The sequence below is a fragment of the Temnothorax longispinosus genome, chromosome 7 (genome assembly GCF_030848805.1).
Source record: "Temnothorax longispinosus isolate EJ_2023e chromosome 7, Tlon_JGU_v1, whole genome shotgun sequence".
NCBI lineage: Eukaryota > Metazoa > Arthropoda > Insecta > Hymenoptera > Formicidae > Temnothorax > Temnothorax longispinosus.
This window is the reverse complement of record NC_092364.1, coordinates 5,806,814-5,829,464: the sequence shown is the minus strand read 5'-3', so window position 1 is coordinate 5,829,464 and position 22,651 is coordinate 5,806,814. Positions and strand designations below refer to the sequence as shown.

Here is a 22,651-nt window from a genome sequence, read left to right as displayed (position 1 = left end):
AATACTGTGACTTTATATTTAAGATAATTAGTGTATATTAATAGTGTATTTCTGTAACTTTTTTTATCATTATAACACATATGTAAATAACTAATCGAAGAAAACGAACTTAACAATGACGACGGATTAGCGGGCTGCTTTGTGTGTTCTCAAAATTAAATTAAAATATAACTAATAATAGAGGTATCGACAGTATCGATACTGTTAAATATCGATATTTTTCGCCCGATATTTCTAGTGTATCGATATTCTTATTTATGATACGTATCGATACGAAATATCGATATTTCTCTTGTATTGCCCATCCCTATAGCGCACACTTCTGCATAACGCATAGTACGTAAGCGTAAGAAAATTGATTGGTCTATTTTCTTATGCTTGTACATTATGCGTTATGCAGAAGTGAGTGCTCCCCGCTTAATACTATACTACTATACCCGTAAAACATGATTATATGTATATCATACAGATTTCAAATATATATAAACGCACACATGTATTGTAAAATTGATTTTTGCGTTTATGATGTAATTTACAAAAGATCTGTTGTTTTCAATAATCTGTAATTTGAAAATGTACATTATGTTATATATACTTTTAGAAATTATTTTAATAAATTATTTTTATATTTTAATAATATATATTTTGTCTTCTTATAATTTTAATATTGCATTTTTATTAATATTTGAAAGCACGATAAAATTAATATTCAAAAATAATTATGGAAATAATATATTTTTTAAAAATTGATATTACCAAAATTGCAACAAAGTCTTTAGTGAAAAATGCTAGCATGTCAAACAAGAATGCAAGTCTATAAGCAGTAACAACGATTATTTTATCTATATTTTGAAACGACTACAGTTTTACAAAACGCGTCGCTACAGCGAAAAATCTAATATAAATATTATTTATATTGTTACAAATGTAGACACTACAGAGTTTGTAGCAAACAATATCTTTATACTTCGGCAGCATGTATTATAAAAAAATCTATGGACTTATAATAGATAATGAGGCTATTTTCACACAATACATGCGGCGAAAGCTTCTATAAGTAAGTCATATATTGATTAAAACATAGGAACCAAAAGTGTTAAATAGGAACGAATTAAGAAACATTCAATGCACAAAGTCCTGTTTCTCAAGAACAAATTGGTCGTTATAGCGTTAGCTTTCGTATATAGAATTAATTATACATAAAAGAGCTAATATAATCCTTCGTGAAGCACCTCAAAATTATAAAACATGATGTTACCTGTTATTAATTTAATAATGTATGCCAACAAAAAAGTGTCTTATTAGGAAAAATATTCAACTTCGAAGATCTGCCGTGAACATCATTTGCGTAAGTTTTGATGATGATTTCTTTCAATGGATTTTTTTTGCAAAATTACAAGAACTATCGCTAAAAAGTATCAGAAACTATAGAACTCGACTGTATGCGAGAGAAACTCTTTTATTTTTTTTCTGCTAGAAAATGATCTGCTACGGGAAGTTAGCAGATTATTTTTTCGATCGACTGTTTTTTGGGTAAAATCATCAGAACTATTACTAAAAAGTATCAGGAACTATAGAACTCGACTGCATGCGACAAGAACTCCCTTTTATTTTTTATCTGCTGGAAAATGATATGTCAACTTCACCGACATCAAAGCAAGTCATATAAATCAAAAAGATATATTTCGTACGTCATACAATCGGTAGAATAATGCGTATAACATGTAATAACACTGTCTTAAAAAGAAACAGATAACATTAGCGTTACACATCGATGTCATAAATGGACATAAAAAATTAGAAAACCAATAAAATGCAGAAATAAAAGAAATCACAAATAATTCAAAAATATTTAAATTAGACTTAAGTCTATCGTTCGTTGTTAGGTGCTTCTTAAGTGTTTTAATTTTTAGAAGAAAGCCGGTATCTTTATATAAATTCAAATAAGTTGAAACTAAAAAAAAACAATTTTTTTTAATCTGACAATAGAATCATTAACTATTCACATTTCTAAAAAAGTATTTCTAAAAAATTTTTCTTAATATTTTATTACTTATATGTTTTCTTTATATTTATTTATACACACGTAATTTTCTTAAAGAAAAAGGAACGCATGTACGAGTCAAGAAATATCATTTCATAAGAGAGCGTTTCATAGACTAAACTAGTCGAAAAGAGAGGTATGGTTTAATTATTTATTAGTAATAAATTATTACCTAAACCTTAGATGAATGTAAATATGTACTTAATAATATGTTGGGCAAAAGATTATACGTATATCCTTACACCTTTGTAAGCAGTTTTTCAAACGGTTGTTAACGCGATTTCTGTATCGCGCTTAGTGTTACATATAGTGTTTCAAACCGAACAATACAGAGCTTTGCCAAATTATAATGAATTCAAGAAAAATTATAAAACGTCAGGCGAACACATGGTTTGAACCAAATCCCGAAAGAACATAAGTAACGTGTTCCATTTGTCCAAAGAATTTCCAAAATTTTAAAGTATCCAAAACACACAAAGCTCGAGATATCAGAATCCATATTAAGGAAAAAGGTCATGATAAAGCATTCAATTTATTAAAAGAACTATATCCAATACCTGATCATCTACAGTTTGCTTTCAATGAATCAACATATTCATCGCTATTGATATAATTTTATGCTGTTTTTAGATGTTAGATGATATGCAATTGCAAAAGTGGTTCTTTGATATGGAATCTCAACCTATCGAGAATCTCTTCGAGCTGAGATTGTCCGCATGGGAAACAAAGTGTCTCAAGCAAGAAAGTGGGTTACTTGGAATATATCATATCAGAAAGTACCTGATTATCCTGAAGCATTTATCGATTTTGTGAAAATATTGTTTCTACAATGTCTTATTAAATATCACCCAGAACTGGACAAAAAAAATTTAAAAAAATATTAGATCAATATAAATTTGATAGAGAACATACGATGACTGAAATACGGTAAATATGCAAATCTTCATTCAGTTTAATATTCAATCTATATTTTTATTACAAAAAAGAGGTAACACCTTTTTCATAAATGTGTATATTCGTATAGATATTCATATATTTTTAGCATTAAAAATAATGAATTTTATGTTGTTTTCAGATGTTAGATAATATAAAATGGAACGAATGGTTCAAATACAAACATAGAGAAACGTACCATCTCTCGAATTTAAAATCGGTTTGGGAGACGAAAGCTACCCCCCAATTGGCAGAGAAGTGGACTACGTGGAGTGTGTCCACTTCTACAGTACCTGATGTATTCGAAGAATTAGAAGATTTTGCAAAATTAATGTTCGTAAGAATTCTTAAGTTTAATCATACAAAATTGGACGAAATAAAATTAAGAAAAATATCAGAACAATATCGATTTGAGAGGGAACATATGATGACTGAAATACGGTAAATATGCATATCTTCATTCAGTTTAATATTCAATTGATATTCAATATTCAATGTATATAACTTACGTAGATAATACGTACAATTTCGCAGATTTACTTGGCTACAATTTTGTTGAGAATCTAACGCTCGAAAAGTGAAAGCGAGCGTTAGGAATATTCGAGAACGCTCGATTTGCTCCAAAACGCGTTTATTTGCCTTCCCCCCGTTTTTTTTTTGTGTTTTCGCTCGCGCCCGGACCACAGGTGTACATCGCGTGATCGCTCGTACTGCGACCAATAGTCTGGTCGCTCGACGATTTGGTGCCAATCAGCGTTTCTCACGTCTCGAAATTCCTCGCGGAAAAGTTCGGAGCTCCAGCCGCGATCGCTTCGCTTGCTCCGACCGGGAGCTCAGTGAGCCCTAGCAATTCGTACGCGACACGTGTATTTGTCGATAGCGAAAACGGAGTCAAATCGTAGCAAAGCCTAAGTGGTGTCCCTGTTGAAAAAAATCACGTAACTCTGTAACATAACAAAATCATGTAACTGTGTGACGTAACAGAGATACGTAATTTGCTACGTATCAGTTTCGGACGTTTTGTTACGTAACAAAATCATGTATCTCTGTCACGTAATGAAATCACGTACTTTTTCCTAAATGCAGGATTTCTCTTTTTAGTATTATTTTGAGTTTCAGTGTTAAATTGTAGTGTCATTTCAACTAACTCTTCTGCATGAGTTTTCTACTAAAAATTGCTTTCATGTAAATCAAGTCAAAATTGTCCTATAAATAATACAAACTCAGTTAACTCGGTTTTGCGGACAGTAATCTTTAATTTTATGATTTATTTGACCAATAAATTAAGTATATTAAATGTAGTATTTATGGTACTTATAATATATATATTTTACAATATGCATATGAGTTTGAAGTTTGCACCGCTGGAATACAGCGAACAAATCTCTCTCTTTCTCTCTCTCTCTCTCTCTCTCTGTAACATTCTTTATGTTTCATAATTAGATCCTTGTTGTTATAATAATAATAATATTAGTACAGTATTATGAAAATTTTAAAAAAAATATAAGACCTGTTCGTTTTAGCTCAACATCTTTCAACACATTTTCTCTAACGTGAAAAGAAAAGGAGGAAAGGTGAACCGTGCAAGAAGTTCAGCTAAAACGGACAGGCCTATAAATAAAGAATAAGATCTCCTTGGAATAATAAAAATTTTTTAAATATTTTTTTGTTGCACTTCAACAATGCATATTTCAAACTCATTACAATGCTAATGTTTTGTAAAAAAAGACAATACATAATTACAAGTTTATTTGTTTTATTTGATTAATGATTTACTTAATACATAAAGGTTAACTTTCTCTTTTCAGGTTTTTTTTTAACTGATAATGCATATATATTAATCATACATATAATTCATACTATAATCTTTATAGAAAAATTTATAATGATTTAAGCTGAAAAAAAATATTTGCATACAAAAAAGTGTCTTAATTGCCATGTTTTTACTTTATTCGTGTTAACACTGTCATACTCGTTTTTAATTTAAATCTTGCAAGTCAAAATGGGACGATACCGATACAATTGTACTTGTATATCGGTTGTATTTCAATGTTAAAACATGAGAATTAAAACAATAATTGCGTATATGAAAAAAAATGTTATTAATAAAAAAACAAATTTGGCACTGCACAAATATACATCGCATTATTAATATCAATAAAAACGCAAACCCTTTCAATCGTATTAGTTTCTATTGCAAGTAATGCATTAGGAATATCTATTACTTTTTTCATCGATGTATTATTATTATCGAAAATATGTTCTGTATTTACTACATTGCATATTGTATACTCTTTTCTACTTAACGGGTCGATTATAAAATCTATTATTCGGATAAAACTTCCTTCCTTTGTAAGAGCAAAAGAATTATTTGAGCGGAGCCTATTTTTTCTGGACGATATATATAGACAACGCTCTTTAACAATTTTATGATACACCCTACTTTCATGTGATAAGCCAAGTTCTTGAATCCATCTTACATTTGTTGGATAGTTTGTTCCAAAGTATCTTGCATGAGATATTTTGAAGGTTGTTTTGGCATGTTTTTTGTCAAGATAGGATATAAAATTACTGATCATTGAAAACGGTCTTAGTGCTACGTGTTCTTTCAGAATTAATTGACTTTGATTCATAGCAATTGTCCTACATATCTGATGAATAACTCCCTTAGCAGCTTGGACTTTCTTTACAATTTGACCATTACCACTTTCGAAGCAATATCCAGAGTGAGCCCATAGCGGCCCCCAATCTGCCACGCTTTGTGCCAAGTGTAATAGCTGATGAATGTTAAATGTCATTGCACTTTCTGAATAATATATTTCAGTGTAAGCAACAAATCTTTTCAATAGACCATCTGCATGATTTAGTTCAATGCGTGTAATACTTCTTTTTAATAAAATGTAATATGCTTCTACCAAGAGCGCCCAATGTTTCGCATAAATTTGCAAATGAGAAAAACACATTAGAATCGGAATGCTATAGTAGAGAGTCCAATTTTCGTACTCTCTCGCCTTCCACCATTTTCTGTCTCGAATAGAGCGAGATAATCGGGCAATTTGATTTGGAACTTTTATTTCTTTTAACATAATATCAATATTATGAATATCATTATTAGTCAATGAGTATGGTAAGTTGTTTGATTCAATCCAGTATTGTAAAAATTGTTCTGCTATTCCCAAATTGATGCAGTGCATACTATCCGGAACAAACCCAGAAATTACGTTAAAACCTCTCAAATTTAGTAGAACTGTTGGTTTTTTAACGCCATAAACAGGATTTGCAGATGTTAGACTCTGCTGCATGTGTCTAATCATTTGCATCTCAGTTCGTTTGGATGGCATCTCATCTAAAAGGACATATTTGATACTTCCACCTCTTTGTAATGCAACATAAAAACCTGGATGCAAGCACCAATTACATCCATAGTAACCATTATATTGAACTAAACCTTGCATTGGTGCACGAGCCACGGAATCGACACAGCAACATACTGTGTACACTTTAATACAATGGTCTTTATTTTTTATGGTACACCAAACACCTTCGTTTGATAATTCGTTCATGTAAGCAACAAATGGTTCTAAAAAAATATTCATATCCGGTTTATCTTTACCAAACCATACTCCGCAAACAATGGGATTAGACATTCTTATCTCAAATGGCATTTCATTAATTATTAATTGAATAGGCCAAATTGAAAATTTAGAACTTTCAAAAACCGGTGATCCATCACTATTGAAAGTCGCTGTTACAAAATTTATTTTGTCATTCGCTGATAAAGCATTCATAAATTTCTTATACATTACTCCATCAATAAATTCATCAATATTTTCCTTATTTCGCATTCTATCATTAACTACAGATTCATAATGTCTGCTGTTGTCTTGAATTAAATTAGCGATTTCATTGCGTACCTTAATAATGGTAAAAAAGTCTGTATACGTTGAATCTTTTAATAAAATTTCTGTATCACATGTATTACACTTAGCACGACGATCTTTTCGATTAAATTTTTTAACGTATTTTTTACAATTTGGACAAACAGCATGGTATTCAATGTTTTCATTTGAGTTAAATATCTAATCAATAAGATAGCGCGTATCTGGTAATATCGACAATCCCAAAAAACTATTTAACATTTTAAATAAGTCAGCTATGGCAGATTGTGGTAAATTATATGTTAACCCATACTTTAGCACTGTAAGTAACATTTCTGCTTTTCTCACTGTTATTGGCACATTAATTGTGAAATTCATTTCGTCTTTTTGTAACATTTTTACTAATCTACTAAAACAAACGTCATGTGCTAAGGCAGCCGTTGATTCGTTTTCTATTTCGTTGAACTGTTGACAGATATTTCCATCATCGTCGTCACTATCGTTGTCGCTGTCATTATCATTACCACTTCTTTCAAATAATTCTTCATTTGCTTCGTGTATCCATGTATCCTACACATAGAATTTTATGTTAATTGTTATTACGTTAGAAAATTTAGAAATGTAAAGTATCGATTATACTTTTCTTTAAAAGCAGTTAGCGACATTAAATAAACAATACTGAAATTTTCGATTTTTGCAAAAATAATTTTAAAGTATTTAAAACAAAATATATTCTACATTAAAAGATTCATCATCCGAATCTGTTAAACCAAACAGGACAGTTCGATTATGCATTAGTGATGAAGATGCATCTAGTACCTGCAATATAAGTATTGTATATCTATTAATATTATGTATTATAAAAAACTTGATGGTTAAATTCTACGGTAAGTAATAAGTTTCTTTTTTCATCAATGTAAATTTGAATGGATTTTCATATGGTGAATTTGTACAATATCTATATAGATTTCTATACATTTTCAACAGTCAATAAAAGAGTGTTAATTTTATTATATGTATTCGTTATAAAGTAAGACGTTAATTTTGTGTTATATGTAAATTAAAAAGTTTTGTAAAACTATTAATTTTAAGTGTAACAGAAACATATTAAGAATGAAGTTTCATGATAAAGTTATACTAACCTGCTCCGGTACTGACAATAATGATTCATTTACATTCAACATAGATTGTACAGGATCGTTTTGTACCGATAGCAGTGATGAATTAAAACTTTCTTCTGTAAAACCTGCAAGGTTCCCTTGTGCTAATTCTAGTGGCACAGATAATGAACAAACATTATTTTGTTCATTGCTGTTGCTTTCTCTTTCACTGCTCTCATGGCCACTGGGTGATTCATGATATGAACACTGCTAAATAAAAATAGTAAAATAATATTAGTATGTATAAAAATGCATTTACTTCTTTTATCAGTATATTTTAATATTTAAAAAACTAGTTTTTATTTTATTGTTGATTTCAGTCCAGATAATAGAAACCCAGACAGCACGCATGTTCAAAATCTAAGACGTCTAAAAGACATATTTTAGACGTCTTGCAAAATAATGGCTAAAAGACGTCTTATGTCCCGATTTTATAGTATTTTACAGGATATTATAGGATTTATAGGATTTTATAGGATATAGTGCTGTCTGGAAAGCAATATAAAATCATATGAGTAATTAAAAATACTATTATACTTTATAGCATATCTACATGTTACTAAATCTGTGACTTTCATGAAGATAAGATATTATAATATTTTTAAATGTTATTTATGCCAAAAAACATTTCATACTAATTACGTATATTATACTTATATAAGTAACAATATAATATAAAGATTTTGAACATATTATTTCGAATTATTAAAACATGTTTTTGTGGATATTACATTGTAATGCTTACCCGCCATTTATCATCTTCGCTACTGTCATTGTTCTGACTCCTGCTTCGCTTTCGACGTCTATCATGTCTAGTTGATCTTGGTACTTCTTTTGATTGATCTTCAAGATATATGCTGTATCTTCTCTTCATCGTGTACTATTTTAATTATAAGGAAAACAAGTAAACAAAATATAAGTAATAATGATGATCAACGATCTAAGCGTGTTGACCAGTGTTATTAATCACGTACAACAAACGATTAAGGTTATTCCCCGATAAAGCGGGCACGATTCTTATTTTTTCTTTGCAATTACGTTTTTTAATAATAGCGTGAAGCTCGTTTAGACAAGGAGATTAAACACGAAAGATTTTTTTTGGTAAGTAAGAAAATAGAAATTAAAAATATTGTAAACAGTATCCAGTGAAAACAACTTAATCAAAATGATGTCTAAGTGACACGAAATTGATGAGGAGTTTGATGTCTAAATGAGTGCTCAAAATGATGCCGAAATGATAGCAATATGACTTCATAACGTTCCATACCGTGATGGTGATTTTGACTGTCTGTTTGACGTCAAGATGACAGTCACCCTGCACAGGAATAATACACCTTCTATTCTGTATATTTATAAGTGCTTGATAATGTCTCAGGAAACTCCGGATTCCAAAAACCTTTAAAAAATTATATTTATTATATATAACACAAAAAGTGATAATAAAATAAAATATTACCTTCTGGTGTATTTGGTCGCTCATATTTGTGTCGATGTCGCGAGACTCGATTCTTCCGTTTTTGTAACTCTTCTTTTGTCAAATTCAAACTTTTATAATACTAAAAATTAAATATCATGAATTACTTTTTTTATGAAATAAAAAATTTATTTATTTATTTATATTTATATTTATTTATTTTTATTTCTACTAATTTTCTTTATTTATATGTATTTATTTTTATATATATTTATAGTTGTTTTTTTATTTATACTTATTTATTTATATTTATTTTTATTTATACTTATTTTTTTATTTATATTTATATTTATTTATTTATTCACATCTCATTTAACTATACAGAGTATCTAAGACCACCCGTACATCCCTTTTAAAATAAAAGGTAGTTTTTATCAAAAATCCCTAAAATTTTGATAACCAAATCGGGTACCTCTATGGAATGGTATTTTCATCGATATTTTCATCTTCCGGTACTGTTTATTAAAATTTTTGGGATTTTTCATCAAAACCACTTCTTTTATTTCAAAAGGGGTGTATGGATGGTCTCAGACACCCTGTATACGGTTAACATTGCATTACCTCTTTGCATTCCCAACAATCCCTGCCGTTTGCTCTGTCAGCTTTTGCGACGCACGTTAAGCTGCTCTGAATTGTCTGACTTTTTTTTGGCAATCTGTAAATAATATGTTATTTAGACATATAAAAGCAACTTACACAACCACAGTTATTAAGCAATATTTACAAATTAAATTTATCCAATAACAATTTTTTTCAGGTGACTTATTTTCAGTAACAGTTGCATTTGCATCATTCTTCACTGGATAAAATGTAAGTCGACATTGTTTCCGTCTTTTTCTTCGATATGATAATACCGACGGACTTGTTGGCTCATTATTTTCGTCGGTATTTTTGTGCAAAAGATTTGCATCTGATGGAACAAATTCCGTATCGGAACCTAATTCCAATAATGGGATACTATCGTTTTCTTGCATAGCATTATTTAAGTGTTGACATCGCTTCATCTTTTGTTTTCGAACAAGGTATTGATTGTATTAACTGTAATTTGGGATAAAAAATGACTACAAAATCACATATACATATATAATAATTAATTGATGATCATAGGATCAACTATTTCCAACGTTCTGTTAATCTCTAACCGACGGTTAAGAGCACAAGACTCTCGTGCGGTCACGTAGCGTAACATAACGTGAGCCAATTAACGCACAAGAAACGTATTGGTTACGGCGTTATACGTTTCTTGTGCGTTGATCTACGTTACGTTACCATGCGAGAGCTTGTGCGGAGGCTCTAACCGATACGTTTCTTGTGCGCTGACTCACGTTACGTTACGCTACGTGACCATACGAGAGTCTTGTGCGGTGGCTCTAACTTATCAGAAAAGCGAATAGAAATTGGCTATTTTGAAAGTTAATCGTCAGTTAGAGGTTAACAAACATTGGAAATAATAATCCTAAACGATGGTTTCGACGTCATATTGACATAATTTTGACTACACTGTTTTTACTGGGTAAGGTACTACCAAAAATACAGAAAAATAGGTGTTAAAAATAGGTGTAAGAAAAATAGGTGTGAAAAAAAACCATAGACTTAGGAAGAGATAGACGGAGTGTAAGCTTGCGGGGTAGGTGAAAACGCGGTGAGGGGAAATAGAGACCATTCTCGACAAAGTTCGGTTAGACTCGGTAATATACGGGCGTTCGACAGCACCCGGACAGCACGCGGACAGCACACGGACGTGTCACGTGATTGCCGCTTTGGTGTGTGTATAATACGCAATGCTACGGCAATATGATACACACACCAAAGCGGCAATCACGTGACACGTCCGTGTGCTTTCGAACGCCCGAATATTACCGAGTCTAAAGCCTTGTGTCCACGATACTAGAAATCGCTCCGAGATCTCGGACCGAGAAAAAATTGACCAATTATATTTAAATAATTCGGCAATTGACCAATGTGATTGGTTAATTCTTTCTCCGTCCAAGATCTCGGAACGATTTCTAGCATCGTGGACACAAGGCTTAATAACCGTATTCTAAAAGATCAATCCAGACAAACTTGCATAGCGCACACGGAAATTTGTTATGCACTCACACGCTTTGCAATAATACCGTCTTTGTAACTTTGCTGTTAATTGTAGAATCACGATCGCACGATACCACTGCTGTCGCGAAAAACAGTAACGTACAATGAGACCGCCAAAAGTACGCACATATATATGTGTATATTTCCTCCACGCTCTGTGACGTTTTAGTAACGGACAGCGTCTCATGGAAACATCGAAACACTTGTTTTATAACTTTGCTGTTGATTGTATATAGAATCACGATCGCACGACACCACTGGTCGCGAAAAACAGTAACGCACAATGAGACCGCCAAAAGTACGCACATATATATGTACATATTCCCTCCACGCTCTGTGACGTTCTGGCGGGCGGTTCTGGTTGCCAACTTCGACTTCGAGGCGTTGTCTCCGCTGCCTAGCATGCTGCCACCTCCACATGCCAGTGGACAGTGTCTCGAAATGGCAACACTGACGATGTGTACTTTTATTGGCGGGCTTATTGTACGTACTTTTGGCGGGTTCATCGTACGTACTTTTAGCGGGCTTATTGTGCGTCACTGTCTTTCACGACCAGTGGTATCATGCGATCGTGATTCTATATACAATCAACAGCAAAGTTATAAAACAAGTGTTTCGATGTTTCCATGAGACGCTGTCCGTTACTAAAACGTCACAGAGCGTGGAGGAAATATACACATATATATGTGCGTACTTTTGGCGGTCTCATTGTGCGTTACTGTTTTTCGCGACCAGTGGTATCGTGCGATCGTGATTCTACAATTAACAGCAAAGTTACAAAGACGGTATTATTGCATTATCAACAGCAAAATTACAAAGACAGTATTATTGCAAAGCGTGTGAGTGCATACAAAATTTCCGTGTTAATTTTTCGTAAGTAACTTTGTTATAACCTATTTTTCTGCATTTTTGATAGTACCTTACTTTTTACAAGATTCACGCAACATATACCCTACTCAAGCAATATAATTAAAGAAAAAGATCAATATTATTAGTCACTTAATATTGTTCAATATGAATTATTTAATAATATAAGAAAATAAACATAGACCTCGTTTACTTGATACGCGTATTAAATAGTAAATAATTAATAAATTAGTTTGATTATTGACTAATCAGTTTAAATTTACTATTTAATACGCATATCAAGAGATCGGTGTAAACTAGGCCATACAAATATTTGGTTCAATTTCTTTCATTTTAAAAGTCTCTTATACCTCCTTCTATTATATCAGAATGAATTTCTTGTAACTTTTCATAGGAAGATATATTTTGAGATTTAAAAATATTTTGCAAACAATTTTACAGATCATGCATGAGGAAAGTAAAAATCTGTATGCAGCAGTACGGTTTTATAACGATGAAAGAAAAAAAATTGAAATTGTTTCTGTTGCATCAATTAAGGATTTCATTTTTAATGATAACTACCCAGATCCATTTTATGTGAAAAGATTTAGTGACGCACAGGATGAAGAAATTTATGAACCGGCACAAATTCTGGCTGTTTCAGGTAAGTTTACTATTTAACATTTTACCTATATTTTTCTACTTTGTATTTCTTTAAGTACAATAGCTAAGTTTATAACGTTTGAATATTTAACAATTTTTTAAGTATAACATTTATGCTATTAATAAATTACTTATATTTATATATTATTTTCGGCAAGTAATCCAGTTGAATTTTTTTAACAGATTGGAAATTAATACAAATGTTATTTAATATTATATATTTATGCATTTCAACCCATTTTGAATAAAGATAGAAAGCTTAATTATAATACTTTCTTCAAATATTTTTTTTATCAATAGCTTTTTTAATTCAATGTCATACAAAACCTTGTGATCAAAACTTAGAAATAAATTTTTTATATTTTTCTTCATATATACTCATGTTTTTGTAATCATTATATTCAATCATCAATATGTTTATGTAAATCTATCTTTTTTACATTGATTTCAGTTGATACAGTAAGACAGAAAATAAAACTTAAGGCTCCTGAGCTCTTTTTGACATCGTGTGAGATTGTGACATCAGAAACGAGAAATGACACCCTGTTTTGTTGTATGTGCCATTCTCAAATAAAAAAAAATATTTCAATAATCATTAGAGATCGTTTCAGAACATTTATAAAATTGATTGAAAACTAACCTTTTCCCTCGACAATAAACAAACAGCCGTAAAATGAATGTAAATTCGAAAACTAGTCATACGCCTGCGCCTGCATTGTATTACATTCATTTTACGGTTGTTTGTTTATTGTCGAGAGAAAAGGATAGTTTTTGGCCAATTTTAGAAGTACTCTGAAACGATCTATAGTGATATTTTATTGAAATATCTCTTTATTTAAGAATAACACACATGACAAAATAGGTAGTCATTTCTCGCCTCTCACGTCACAATCTCACAAAATGTTGGAAAGAGCCTATAGGAACCTTAAGGAATCTAAATTTCAGTGTTATTGGCAACAGGTTTTTGATTTATTTTTCTTATAGATAACAAAGAAGAATTAAGCTATAATAAGAAGCGTTACGTCTTCCACAAATTACGCTACAGTGATGCTGTGGAGTTTTTACGAAAACAAGCCGTTGAGCAAAGAGACGACCATAGTGACGTACTGAACAAGCCGAGAAATAAAACCAACGTAATGTTAAAGTTTTTGTTTTTTATATATGTATGTGTATGCATGTGCATGTGCATATCCCTGCAAGTACACGGAGAGAATTGTTTGATATATTTTACCATTAAATTCACTACAAACTTAGGACAACTTGGCAACCAAGGAATTTTTAAAATATACAAAAGACATTTTACAAACATGATAAAAATTACTAAGCAGATTGGTAAATTTTGAAAAATTATTGAAATTTTTTAGATATATTTTAATAAAATTAATCAAACATATTTTATATTATAATGTAATAGATATTAATGTTTTTTATTTTCGTAGATATTAATCAGAATAGCTCGCATAAAATTCTTGGTGGTACATGTTGTCCCACAACTACCATGATTTCAGAATAAATTTTAAGAAAAGATTCTCTCTGTGTACTATGTATGAGTATTAGGGTGTCATTTTGGAGCAACTTTTTTTTTCTTTCACGAATAGCAAATACTTGCAGGAAGGTAAAATAAGATACCTGTTAAAGTTTTAGCCCGTAATATTAATATTAACAGGTCGCTCATCGCGATTTTTTATTTGTTATTTAGTAAGATAGAAAAAATTTTATAACTATCTAACAAACAGTAATACAGCATTGTCTACATAGATTTTTGTAGTAAATTTACCGCTCTACAAAAAAGATCTCTTATCATTTTTTCATAAATTCAACCGTTCAAAAGATATTCAAAGTTAAAGTTTGATAAATTTTGTAAAACTTGTTTTTGCTTCTTATGAATTTTGTATTATATCGACTATAAAAAATTATGAAATAATCAATACATATTTTTATAGAAAATTTAACGATCTACAAAAAAGGTCTTATATTTTAAGGTTTAAAGTTTGAACTTTATGCCTTAATATCGTCTAAATAGTTATATTTATGAAAAAACTATAAGAGACCTTTTTTGTAGATCGTTAAATTTTCTACAAAAATATATATTGATTATTTCATAATTTTTGATAGTCGATATGATACAAAATTCATAAGAAGCAAAAACAAGTTTTATAAAATTTATCAAACTTTAACTTTAAATATCTTTTGAACGGTTGAATTTATGAAAAAATAATAAGAGATCTTTTTCGTAGAGCGGTAAATTTACTACAAAAAACTATGTGGACAATGCTGTATTACTGTTTGTTAGATAGTTATAAAATTTTTTCTATCTTACTAAATGAAAAATAAAAAATTGCGATGAGCGACCTGTTAATATTAATATTAAGGGCTAAAACTTTAACAGGTATCTTTTTTTTACCTTTCGGCAAGTATATATGCTATTCGTGAAATGAAAAAAAAAAAGTTGCTCCAAAATAACACACCCTAATGAGTATGTATGTGTAAATGTATATATGCGTGGATGTGCATGCATATTAGAGATCCTATAATAAGAGTCTGGCCATAAGGTGATTTTGTCAAAATCCTGCGAGAGAGGAGGATATAAGAGACAAAGAGAAAGTGATATACATTTATATCACTTTTTCTTTCTCTCTTATAGGCCAGTTATATTAGACATTAAACCTTCCAATTAATCTTCCCAGGTTGCAACCACCATGAAACGATTTGATTTTAGGTGCTATAAGTGGGATTTATTTTGCTTCGCAAAATTAACGCGCATTAAAAAATTATTAACAATATTATCAACAAAAAACGCATTTTTTACATTTTTTCTCAAATATCTCGAAAACTAAGCAAGATAGGGTAACTAACTATACGTACCTTTTTTGTAGAGCGTACAATTGTCTACAATAATGATCTGAACAACATTTATCGTCAAGTCAATCGTTTAGCTTGCACGCGTCGTCAAAGTCCGAGTCTTGGATCCCGAAAACCCTCGATTTCATTATTTTTTTGATGTTGCGCCGGTGATTTTTTTCCGTCATTTAAAATGGAATGCGTGTTAATTTTGCGAAGCAAAATAAATCCCACTTATAGCACCTCAAATCAAATTCATGATGGTTGCAACCTGGAAAGATTAATTGAAAGATTAACTCCCTAAATTAGTCTAATATGACTGGCCTATTATCTCATTTTCTCTTTCTGTTTCTCTTGCTTTTGACAAGAAATAACGAACCAACCAAAAGTTGCTATCATATGGTCGGACTCATATTATAGGTCTTTAATGTATAGTATGTGCGATCGCTTTTCTTTTACATTGTTAAGGATCGAACATATTCTCGATGTAATCGGGTCGCGAGGCTGACTGCTAGCTACGTGCCTGCCGTCAGTCTTGTGGCCCGGATTCGATCCGTACAGGGTTGTCGATCACGCCGTCTCGCGTGGTCGATCACGCGTCGATGCCGCTCCACGTACAGGTGCGCGCATGCCGGCATTGTCGAGAATCGGAGCACGGCGCAACTCCTGACACGCGCAGTGTCTTTGTTCGCGAAAATTGTGCCCACAGCGCAACGCCGTCAATCATCGGATCAATCAGAGAGCGCCGCGTTCCGGATCTCGCCTTCGTTAATTTCCGTCCCTCGAGAACCCTCCCGGCGGAAGAGAACGATCGCGCGAGACAAACTCGTTTCGCACGTCTCCGAATCAAGTGATCTTGGCATAACGGCATTCTCTGTGCGTGGTTTCTCCACCGATTCGTGCGCGGTATCGCCGCCCGATCACCTCAGCAAATGCGGGAGTGCCAAAACACTGTACATTCTCTACGAGAGTGACCATCGAGCTCATAAAGTGAGCTCGCCCCCGAATCGCGGTCGTCGTGTCGCGTTCGCGCTCGTAGTCTGCCCCGCGGACAAGATTTCCTTCGTTCGACAGCAAGATTTCCGTCGTAAGTCTAGACAGCACGTATGTCTAAAAGACGTCGTAGACATCTTTTAGACACACGTGTCTAAAAGACATCTTTTATAGACATCTTTTAGACATGCGTGCTATCTGGGAGGGCATCAAGTCGATGCTCGGCAAGATCTCCATCTCGCGTTTGCGGCAGACGACCGACGCCTCAAGATTTCCGAGCGATTCGAACCACGACAGTGTCCGTGAAATTTACCTCGAGCTTCCGGTGCAAATCTATACCGGTTGTGTAAGTCGTTCTCTCATCCGCAGCCCTACCCTCGTTTCGCACTTTTTCTAAGTGGTGCCGGCATAAATCGCGCTCTGCGGAATCTCCGGTCGAGCATGAAACATACATTATATCAATAATTTACTTTCAGGAATGGAAAACATCAAAATTAAAAGAGAGATCAGACAATAATCTTATAATACAAAAAAAACTTGATGCGTTAAACAGTGTGGCATTGACCTTTGAAAGTAGCAAAAGCGTAAATAAATTCGTTACAAAAAACCCGCAAGAAGAAACATCTGATTTAGAAATACAAATCGATGAAAACGAACTTTTAAATAAAGTGGATATTTGCTATACGAAAATAAAAACTTTGGAAGCAGAGAATGAAAAATTACAGAATGTTATAAAAGAAAGAGAACAAGAACTAAAAGAAAAAAATTTTGAGTTGCACAAGTTAAAAGAAAAACTAAACTATATGGAAATGTGCAATAATAAACAATCACCAACATGTACTATAAAGTCGCCGCGTGAATCTGCAACCAGCAGGAAATTATTCTCTCAAAGTAAGTAAACTTTCAAAGGGGTTATTATATAAATAATGTAACATATATTTGTTATTGAATAGTTAATATACTTTTAATTGGAAACATCTAAATGAATTTTAAGAGGATTTGTATCTATCTTTAATATTCGCCTTTACTGATCTTGGTAATATATTTGGGAAAATAGACTTTTTATAAGAAAAATTTCGTACTGATATACATTTTCACTTTATATACGAAAACTGTTATATACTTAATAATTCCAATATAAATTGTTTATAATAAAAGATTATGCGTACATATTAAAAAATATTAATTTTTATTAATTATGAAAATATATTTTTTAAATATTTCTTTATGTAGCAAATAAGACACATTTTGCTTCTCCATCAACAACACTGCAAGTTTCTCCAATATTGGGCTCGTGCAGACATTCGACATTGAGAAAAAGAAAAATAAAATATGACGATGTAGTGGACGACGAGGATTGTCGAGTGACTGACAATGAGCCACCAGCCAAGATTGTTCCAAAAGAATCTAATGACGTTGCAGTTTCAACGAAAGTCAAGCGAGTGATGAAAGAAGAAAAAGTAAAAAATCGAAAAAAGATACATTGAAAATAGAAGATCGAAAATGTAATAAAAATGATATATATGATTCCGATGAATATAACAGGTCGGCAAATCGAATGGAAAATTTTACTGCGTGGACTGATGATTCTAAAGATGGAATAAAAGTAAGTAATGGACAATTGATAATTTCATTAGGTATCTGATTATAGATTTGAGGTCTTTTAAAGATTTAAACAATGAATTTAATATAATCTGTTTCTCATCTATGAAGAAATTAGTTGTTAAGTTGGCAAAAAAATTATTTATCTTTTATAATCATATATTGTTTCATCCTTTTACATTTTATAAAAGATTAATGTTGGTGTACGGATCTACGTTAGTATTAAGTATTAACTTGTATACTATTTCTAAAAAGAAAATGTTTATGCATGTTGACTCTCAGGTAAAAATGATGCATTTACGCTACGGAGTTTCAATACCTTATAATGCGTGGAAAGAAGCACGAGACCAGAAGACAGCTTCCCTGTTCGTGAGAAAAATATCTAAGGCTATATGGGGATGTCATACCTTGATGAATCGTGCTGTGGAACTCCAAAAAATAAATAAAGAACGTTTGGTTCATCGTTCCCCTAGAAAACCGCTGACGCCGAAAAAGAAGGCCGTTTTAGAAAGTGAGTTTACGTCAAAAAATATAATATAAATAAAAAAAATTCAATAAATGTATTTTTTTTATTTCAGAATGCTATATTCATTATTTACAACTGCACAATCAGCTGCCTCAAAATATATCTTTTGAAGAACGAAAAGTACTCTCAAAGAAATGGCGAAGATATTTGAGTGTATACATTAATTACTTAATTACGAGTGAATTAGAAAAACTGAAAGGTGCGTATATTTTATATTTAAAATATTATTCATAATTTTAAATTTATGTCAATCATGTAACTATCGTACATATATTTGCAGAGACAAAGAAAGAAGAGGCTGAAGGACAGGACAGTACATCCAACTCGTCGAGTTAAAGAATTATGAAGATATTAGTTTCTATTGCAAGTAATGCATTAGGAATATCTATTACTTTTTTCGTCGATGTATTATTATTATTGAAAATATGTTCTATATTTTCTATATTACATATTGTATAATCTTTTCTACTTAACAGGACGATTATAAAATCTATTATTCGGATAAAACTTTCTTCCTTTGTAAAAGCAAAATAATTTGAGCGGAGCTTATTTTTTCTGGACGATGTATATAGACAACGCTCTTTAACAATTTTATGATACACCCTACTTTTATGTGATAAGCCAAGTTCTTGAATCCATCTTAAATTTGTTGGATAGTTTGTTCCAAAGTATCTTGCATGAAATATTTTGAAGGTTGTTTTGGCATGTTTTTTGTCAAGATAGGATATAAAATTACTGATCATTGAAAACGGTCTTAGTGCTACGTGTTCTTTCAGAATTAATTGACTTTGATTCATAGCAATTGTCCTACATATCTGATGAATAACTCCCTTAGCAGCTTGGACTTTCTTTACGATTTGACCATTACCACTTTCGAAGCAATATCCAGAGTGAATCCATTTTAAAGTTGGATAGTTTGTTCCAAACTATCCAACAAATTTAAGATGGATTCAAGAACTTGCAATAGAAACTAATACGATTGAAAGGGTTTGCGTTTTTATTGATATTAATAATGCGATGTATATTTGTGCAGTGCCAAATTTGTTTTTTTATTAATAACATTTTTTTTCATATACGCAATTATTGTCTTAATTCTCATGTTGTATTCATGTTTGAAATACAACCGATATACAAGTACAATTGTATCGGTATCGTCCCATTTTGACTTGCAAGATTTAAATTAAAAACGAGTATGACAGTGTTAACACGAATAAAGTAAAAACATGGCAATTAAGACACTTTTTTGTATGCAAATATTTTTTTTCAGCTTGAATTATTATAAATTTTTCTATAAAGATTATAGTATGAATTATATGTATGATTAATATGTATGCATTATCAGTTAAAAAAAAAACCTGAAAAGAGAAAGTTAACCTTTATGTATTAAGTAAATCATTAATCAAATAAAACAAATAAACTTGTAATTATGTATTGTCTTTTTTTACAAAACATTAGCATTGTAATGAGTTTGAAATATGCATTGTTGAAGTGCAACAACAAAATATTTAAAAAATTTTTATTATTCCAAGGAGATCTTATTCTTTATTTATAGGCCTGATTTACATGAAAGCAATTTTTAGTAGAAAACTCATGCAGAAGAGTTAGTTGAAATGACACTACAATTTAACACTGAAACTCAAAATAATACTAAAAAAGAGAAATCCTGCATTTAGGAAAAAGTACGTGATTTCATTACGTGACAGAGATACATGATTTTGTTACGTAACAAAACGTCCGAAACTGATACGTAGCAAATTACGTATCTCTGTTACGTCACACAGTTACATGATTTTGTTATGTTACAGAGTTACGTGATTTTTTTCAACAGGGGTAATAGCGAGTGCGATCTTTCCACGCGAATCTGACATTGTAACCAGCTTTCAATAAAGTGACTCTTGTCTCGTTTTACACGAGCTCCTGACTATTTTTTGTGCTCTCCTCGGCGCGGCGCGCGAAAACATCGAGCGGTCCACTAACAAATTTCGACCTATTTTGTTACGAGAAATTACCTTATTCTCACGTGCACTACGATTTCGCGCCCTACTCTGTATATATGCATATAAAAGTACACGTATATTGTGCTAATAAAATATCTTATGACCACAAGGTAAAAAAAGAAACTTGACATGGCGATATCTCACACACGGAGAAAATTTTATAGTAAATATTACTATGGTGTCGCACTAGCTGCGGACCATCGAGGAATTTTAAGTTAAATTACTATGTTTATGGTAAAAATTACGTTATTTAATCGTTTTTAAAACAATAATTATAGTATTTTAACTTAAAATTCCTCGATGGTCCGCAGCTAGTGCGACACCATAGTAATATTTACTATAAAATTTTCTCCGTGCAATAAAATTTACAATGTGTTATCACATTTTTCGGAATTATAAAGCACAAGACGTGGAGGAACACCTAAAAACTGAACATCAATCAGTAATAAAAAATCTATGTAAAAAAATTTAACATATGGGGCATTATTTATGAAGTGATTCACCTGGGGGGAAATTCACAGCCGGCATTGGTGTACAAAATTTCGGCAGTGGACTGAAAAAAGTAAGCAGTGGCCTATAATATTGACGGCATTGTCGTCAATGGTTGGGGAGTGGTAATAATGACATGTGGCAGTGGCAGTGCAGGAGGTATTGCATAGCATTGCTAAGGCAGTGTCCGAATTTTATCCGGCATTGACTCGGCAGTACGGCAGTGGACGCCCCCTACGTTTTTTTAGAAAATACATATATCCGAATACCTAATAGATAGCACTATATTGACTACATCTTAAACAACGTTATATTTCCAAAATGTTTTTACGCTATCTTAAAGCAACAAAATAGCAACAAATTCTGGTATAAACGTTTATTCGATTTGAGCACTCTATATATTTTTTTTTTGCATGGGAGGCCAGCTTGACACAGATTCTAGCCCCACCACATACTAAAAAACTCATAGAGTGCTCAAATAAAAAAAAAAAAACAATACACCAAAATTTGTTGCTTTTTTGTTGCTTTAAGATAGCGTAAACAAGTTTTTGAAATATAAGGTTCTGTAAACAATGCCACTAATAAATACTGCATCTTCGACCGTTATCTACGACTTTGATGGCTAAAAACTAAGTAAAAAAACTTGTTGCTCAGCTCTTTTTGGTCTTAAAATATTCTATGGACCGTGCCCTATCAAAATATGCAACTTACGATTTTGTTGCTCGCCCCTAACTGCAAATAAACAAATTATTTATCTCCTCGTCGATCGTTATCTACGACTTCGATGGCTAAAAACTAAGTAAAGGAATTTGTTGCTCGGGTCTTTTTGTTATTTAAATATTCTATGGAACGTGCCCTACCAGAATATGCAACTTACGATTTTGTTGCTCACCCCTAACTGCAAATAAACAAATTATTTATCTCTGCGTCGACCGTTATCTACAACTTCGATGGCTAAAAACTAAGTAAAAGAACTTGTTGCTTAGCTCTTTTTTGTCTTAAAATATTCTATGGACCGTGCCCTATCAGAATATGCAACTTACGATTTTGTTGCTCGCCCCTAACTGCAAATAAACAAATTATTTATTTCCGCGTCGGCCGTTATCTCGTTATC

General features: G+C 31.8%; 3 protein-coding genes and 1 long non-coding RNA gene across 13 annotated transcripts; 2 read left to right on the top strand and 2 right to left on the bottom strand.

Moving 5' to 3' along the window:
* The first annotated feature begins 129 nt into the window (after positions 1 to 129).
* On the top strand, positions 130 to 21,187 carry LOC139815765 (uncharacterized). Its single transcript, XR_011732820.1, has 4 exons — positions 130 to 2,971; positions 3,120 to 3,418; positions 3,512 to 3,892; positions 20,880 to 21,187. It is a non-coding gene; the product is annotated as an uncharacterized lncRNA (long non-coding RNA).
* LOC139815761 (uncharacterized) lies at positions 4,834 to 6,822 on the bottom strand. The gene has a single exon (XM_071782901.1). It carries the CDS (start codon positions 6,820 to 6,822, stop codon positions 5,080 to 5,082), a length of 1,743 nt encoding a protein of 580 aa, XP_071639002.1. The 3' UTR covers positions 4,834 to 5,079.
* Positions 6,917 to 11,836, bottom strand: LOC139815764 (uncharacterized). 6 transcript variants are annotated; one of them, XM_071782911.1, is made up of 9 exons: positions 11,708 to 11,836; positions 10,214 to 10,527; positions 10,051 to 10,144; positions 9,472 to 9,571; positions 9,283 to 9,411; positions 8,761 to 8,895; positions 7,998 to 8,225; positions 7,594 to 7,674; positions 6,917 to 7,425 (listed from the first exon to the last, which is right to left on the bottom strand). In XM_071782911.1, the coding sequence occupies exons 4-9, from the start codon at positions 9,493 to 9,495 to the stop codon at positions 7,057 to 7,059; spliced, it is 966 nt and encodes a 321-aa protein (XP_071639012.1). In that variant the 5' UTR covers positions 9,496 to 9,571; positions 10,051 to 10,144; positions 10,214 to 10,527; positions 11,708 to 11,836; the 3' UTR covers positions 6,917 to 7,056. The 6 variants fall into 6 exon arrangements, with proteins under 6 accessions (XP_071639012.1, XP_071639011.1, XP_071639009.1 ...); XM_071782910.1 differs by having other exon boundaries at positions 11,607 to 11,748; XM_071782908.1 differs by having other exon boundaries at positions 11,590 to 11,731.
* Positions 10,750 to 19,810, top strand: LOC139815762 (uncharacterized). Of its 5 annotated transcripts, none has more exons than XM_071782902.1 (8): positions 10,750 to 11,002; positions 12,889 to 13,090; positions 14,074 to 14,222; positions 17,400 to 17,814; positions 18,157 to 18,529; positions 18,808 to 19,036; positions 19,104 to 19,250; positions 19,332 to 19,810. In XM_071782902.1, the coding sequence occupies exons 2-5, from the start codon at positions 12,892 to 12,894 to the stop codon at positions 18,408 to 18,410; spliced, it is 1,017 nt and encodes a 338-aa protein (XP_071639003.1). In that variant the 5' UTR covers positions 10,750 to 11,002; positions 12,889 to 12,891; the 3' UTR covers positions 18,411 to 18,529; positions 18,808 to 19,036; positions 19,104 to 19,250; positions 19,332 to 19,810. The 5 variants fall into 5 exon arrangements, with proteins under 5 accessions (XP_071639003.1, XP_071639006.1, XP_071639004.1 ...); XM_071782903.1 differs by lacking the exon at positions 10,750 to 11,002 and adding an exon at positions 12,131 to 12,453; XM_071782905.1 differs by lacking the exon at positions 14,074 to 14,222.
* Positions 21,188 to 22,651: the final 1,464 nt, after the last annotated feature.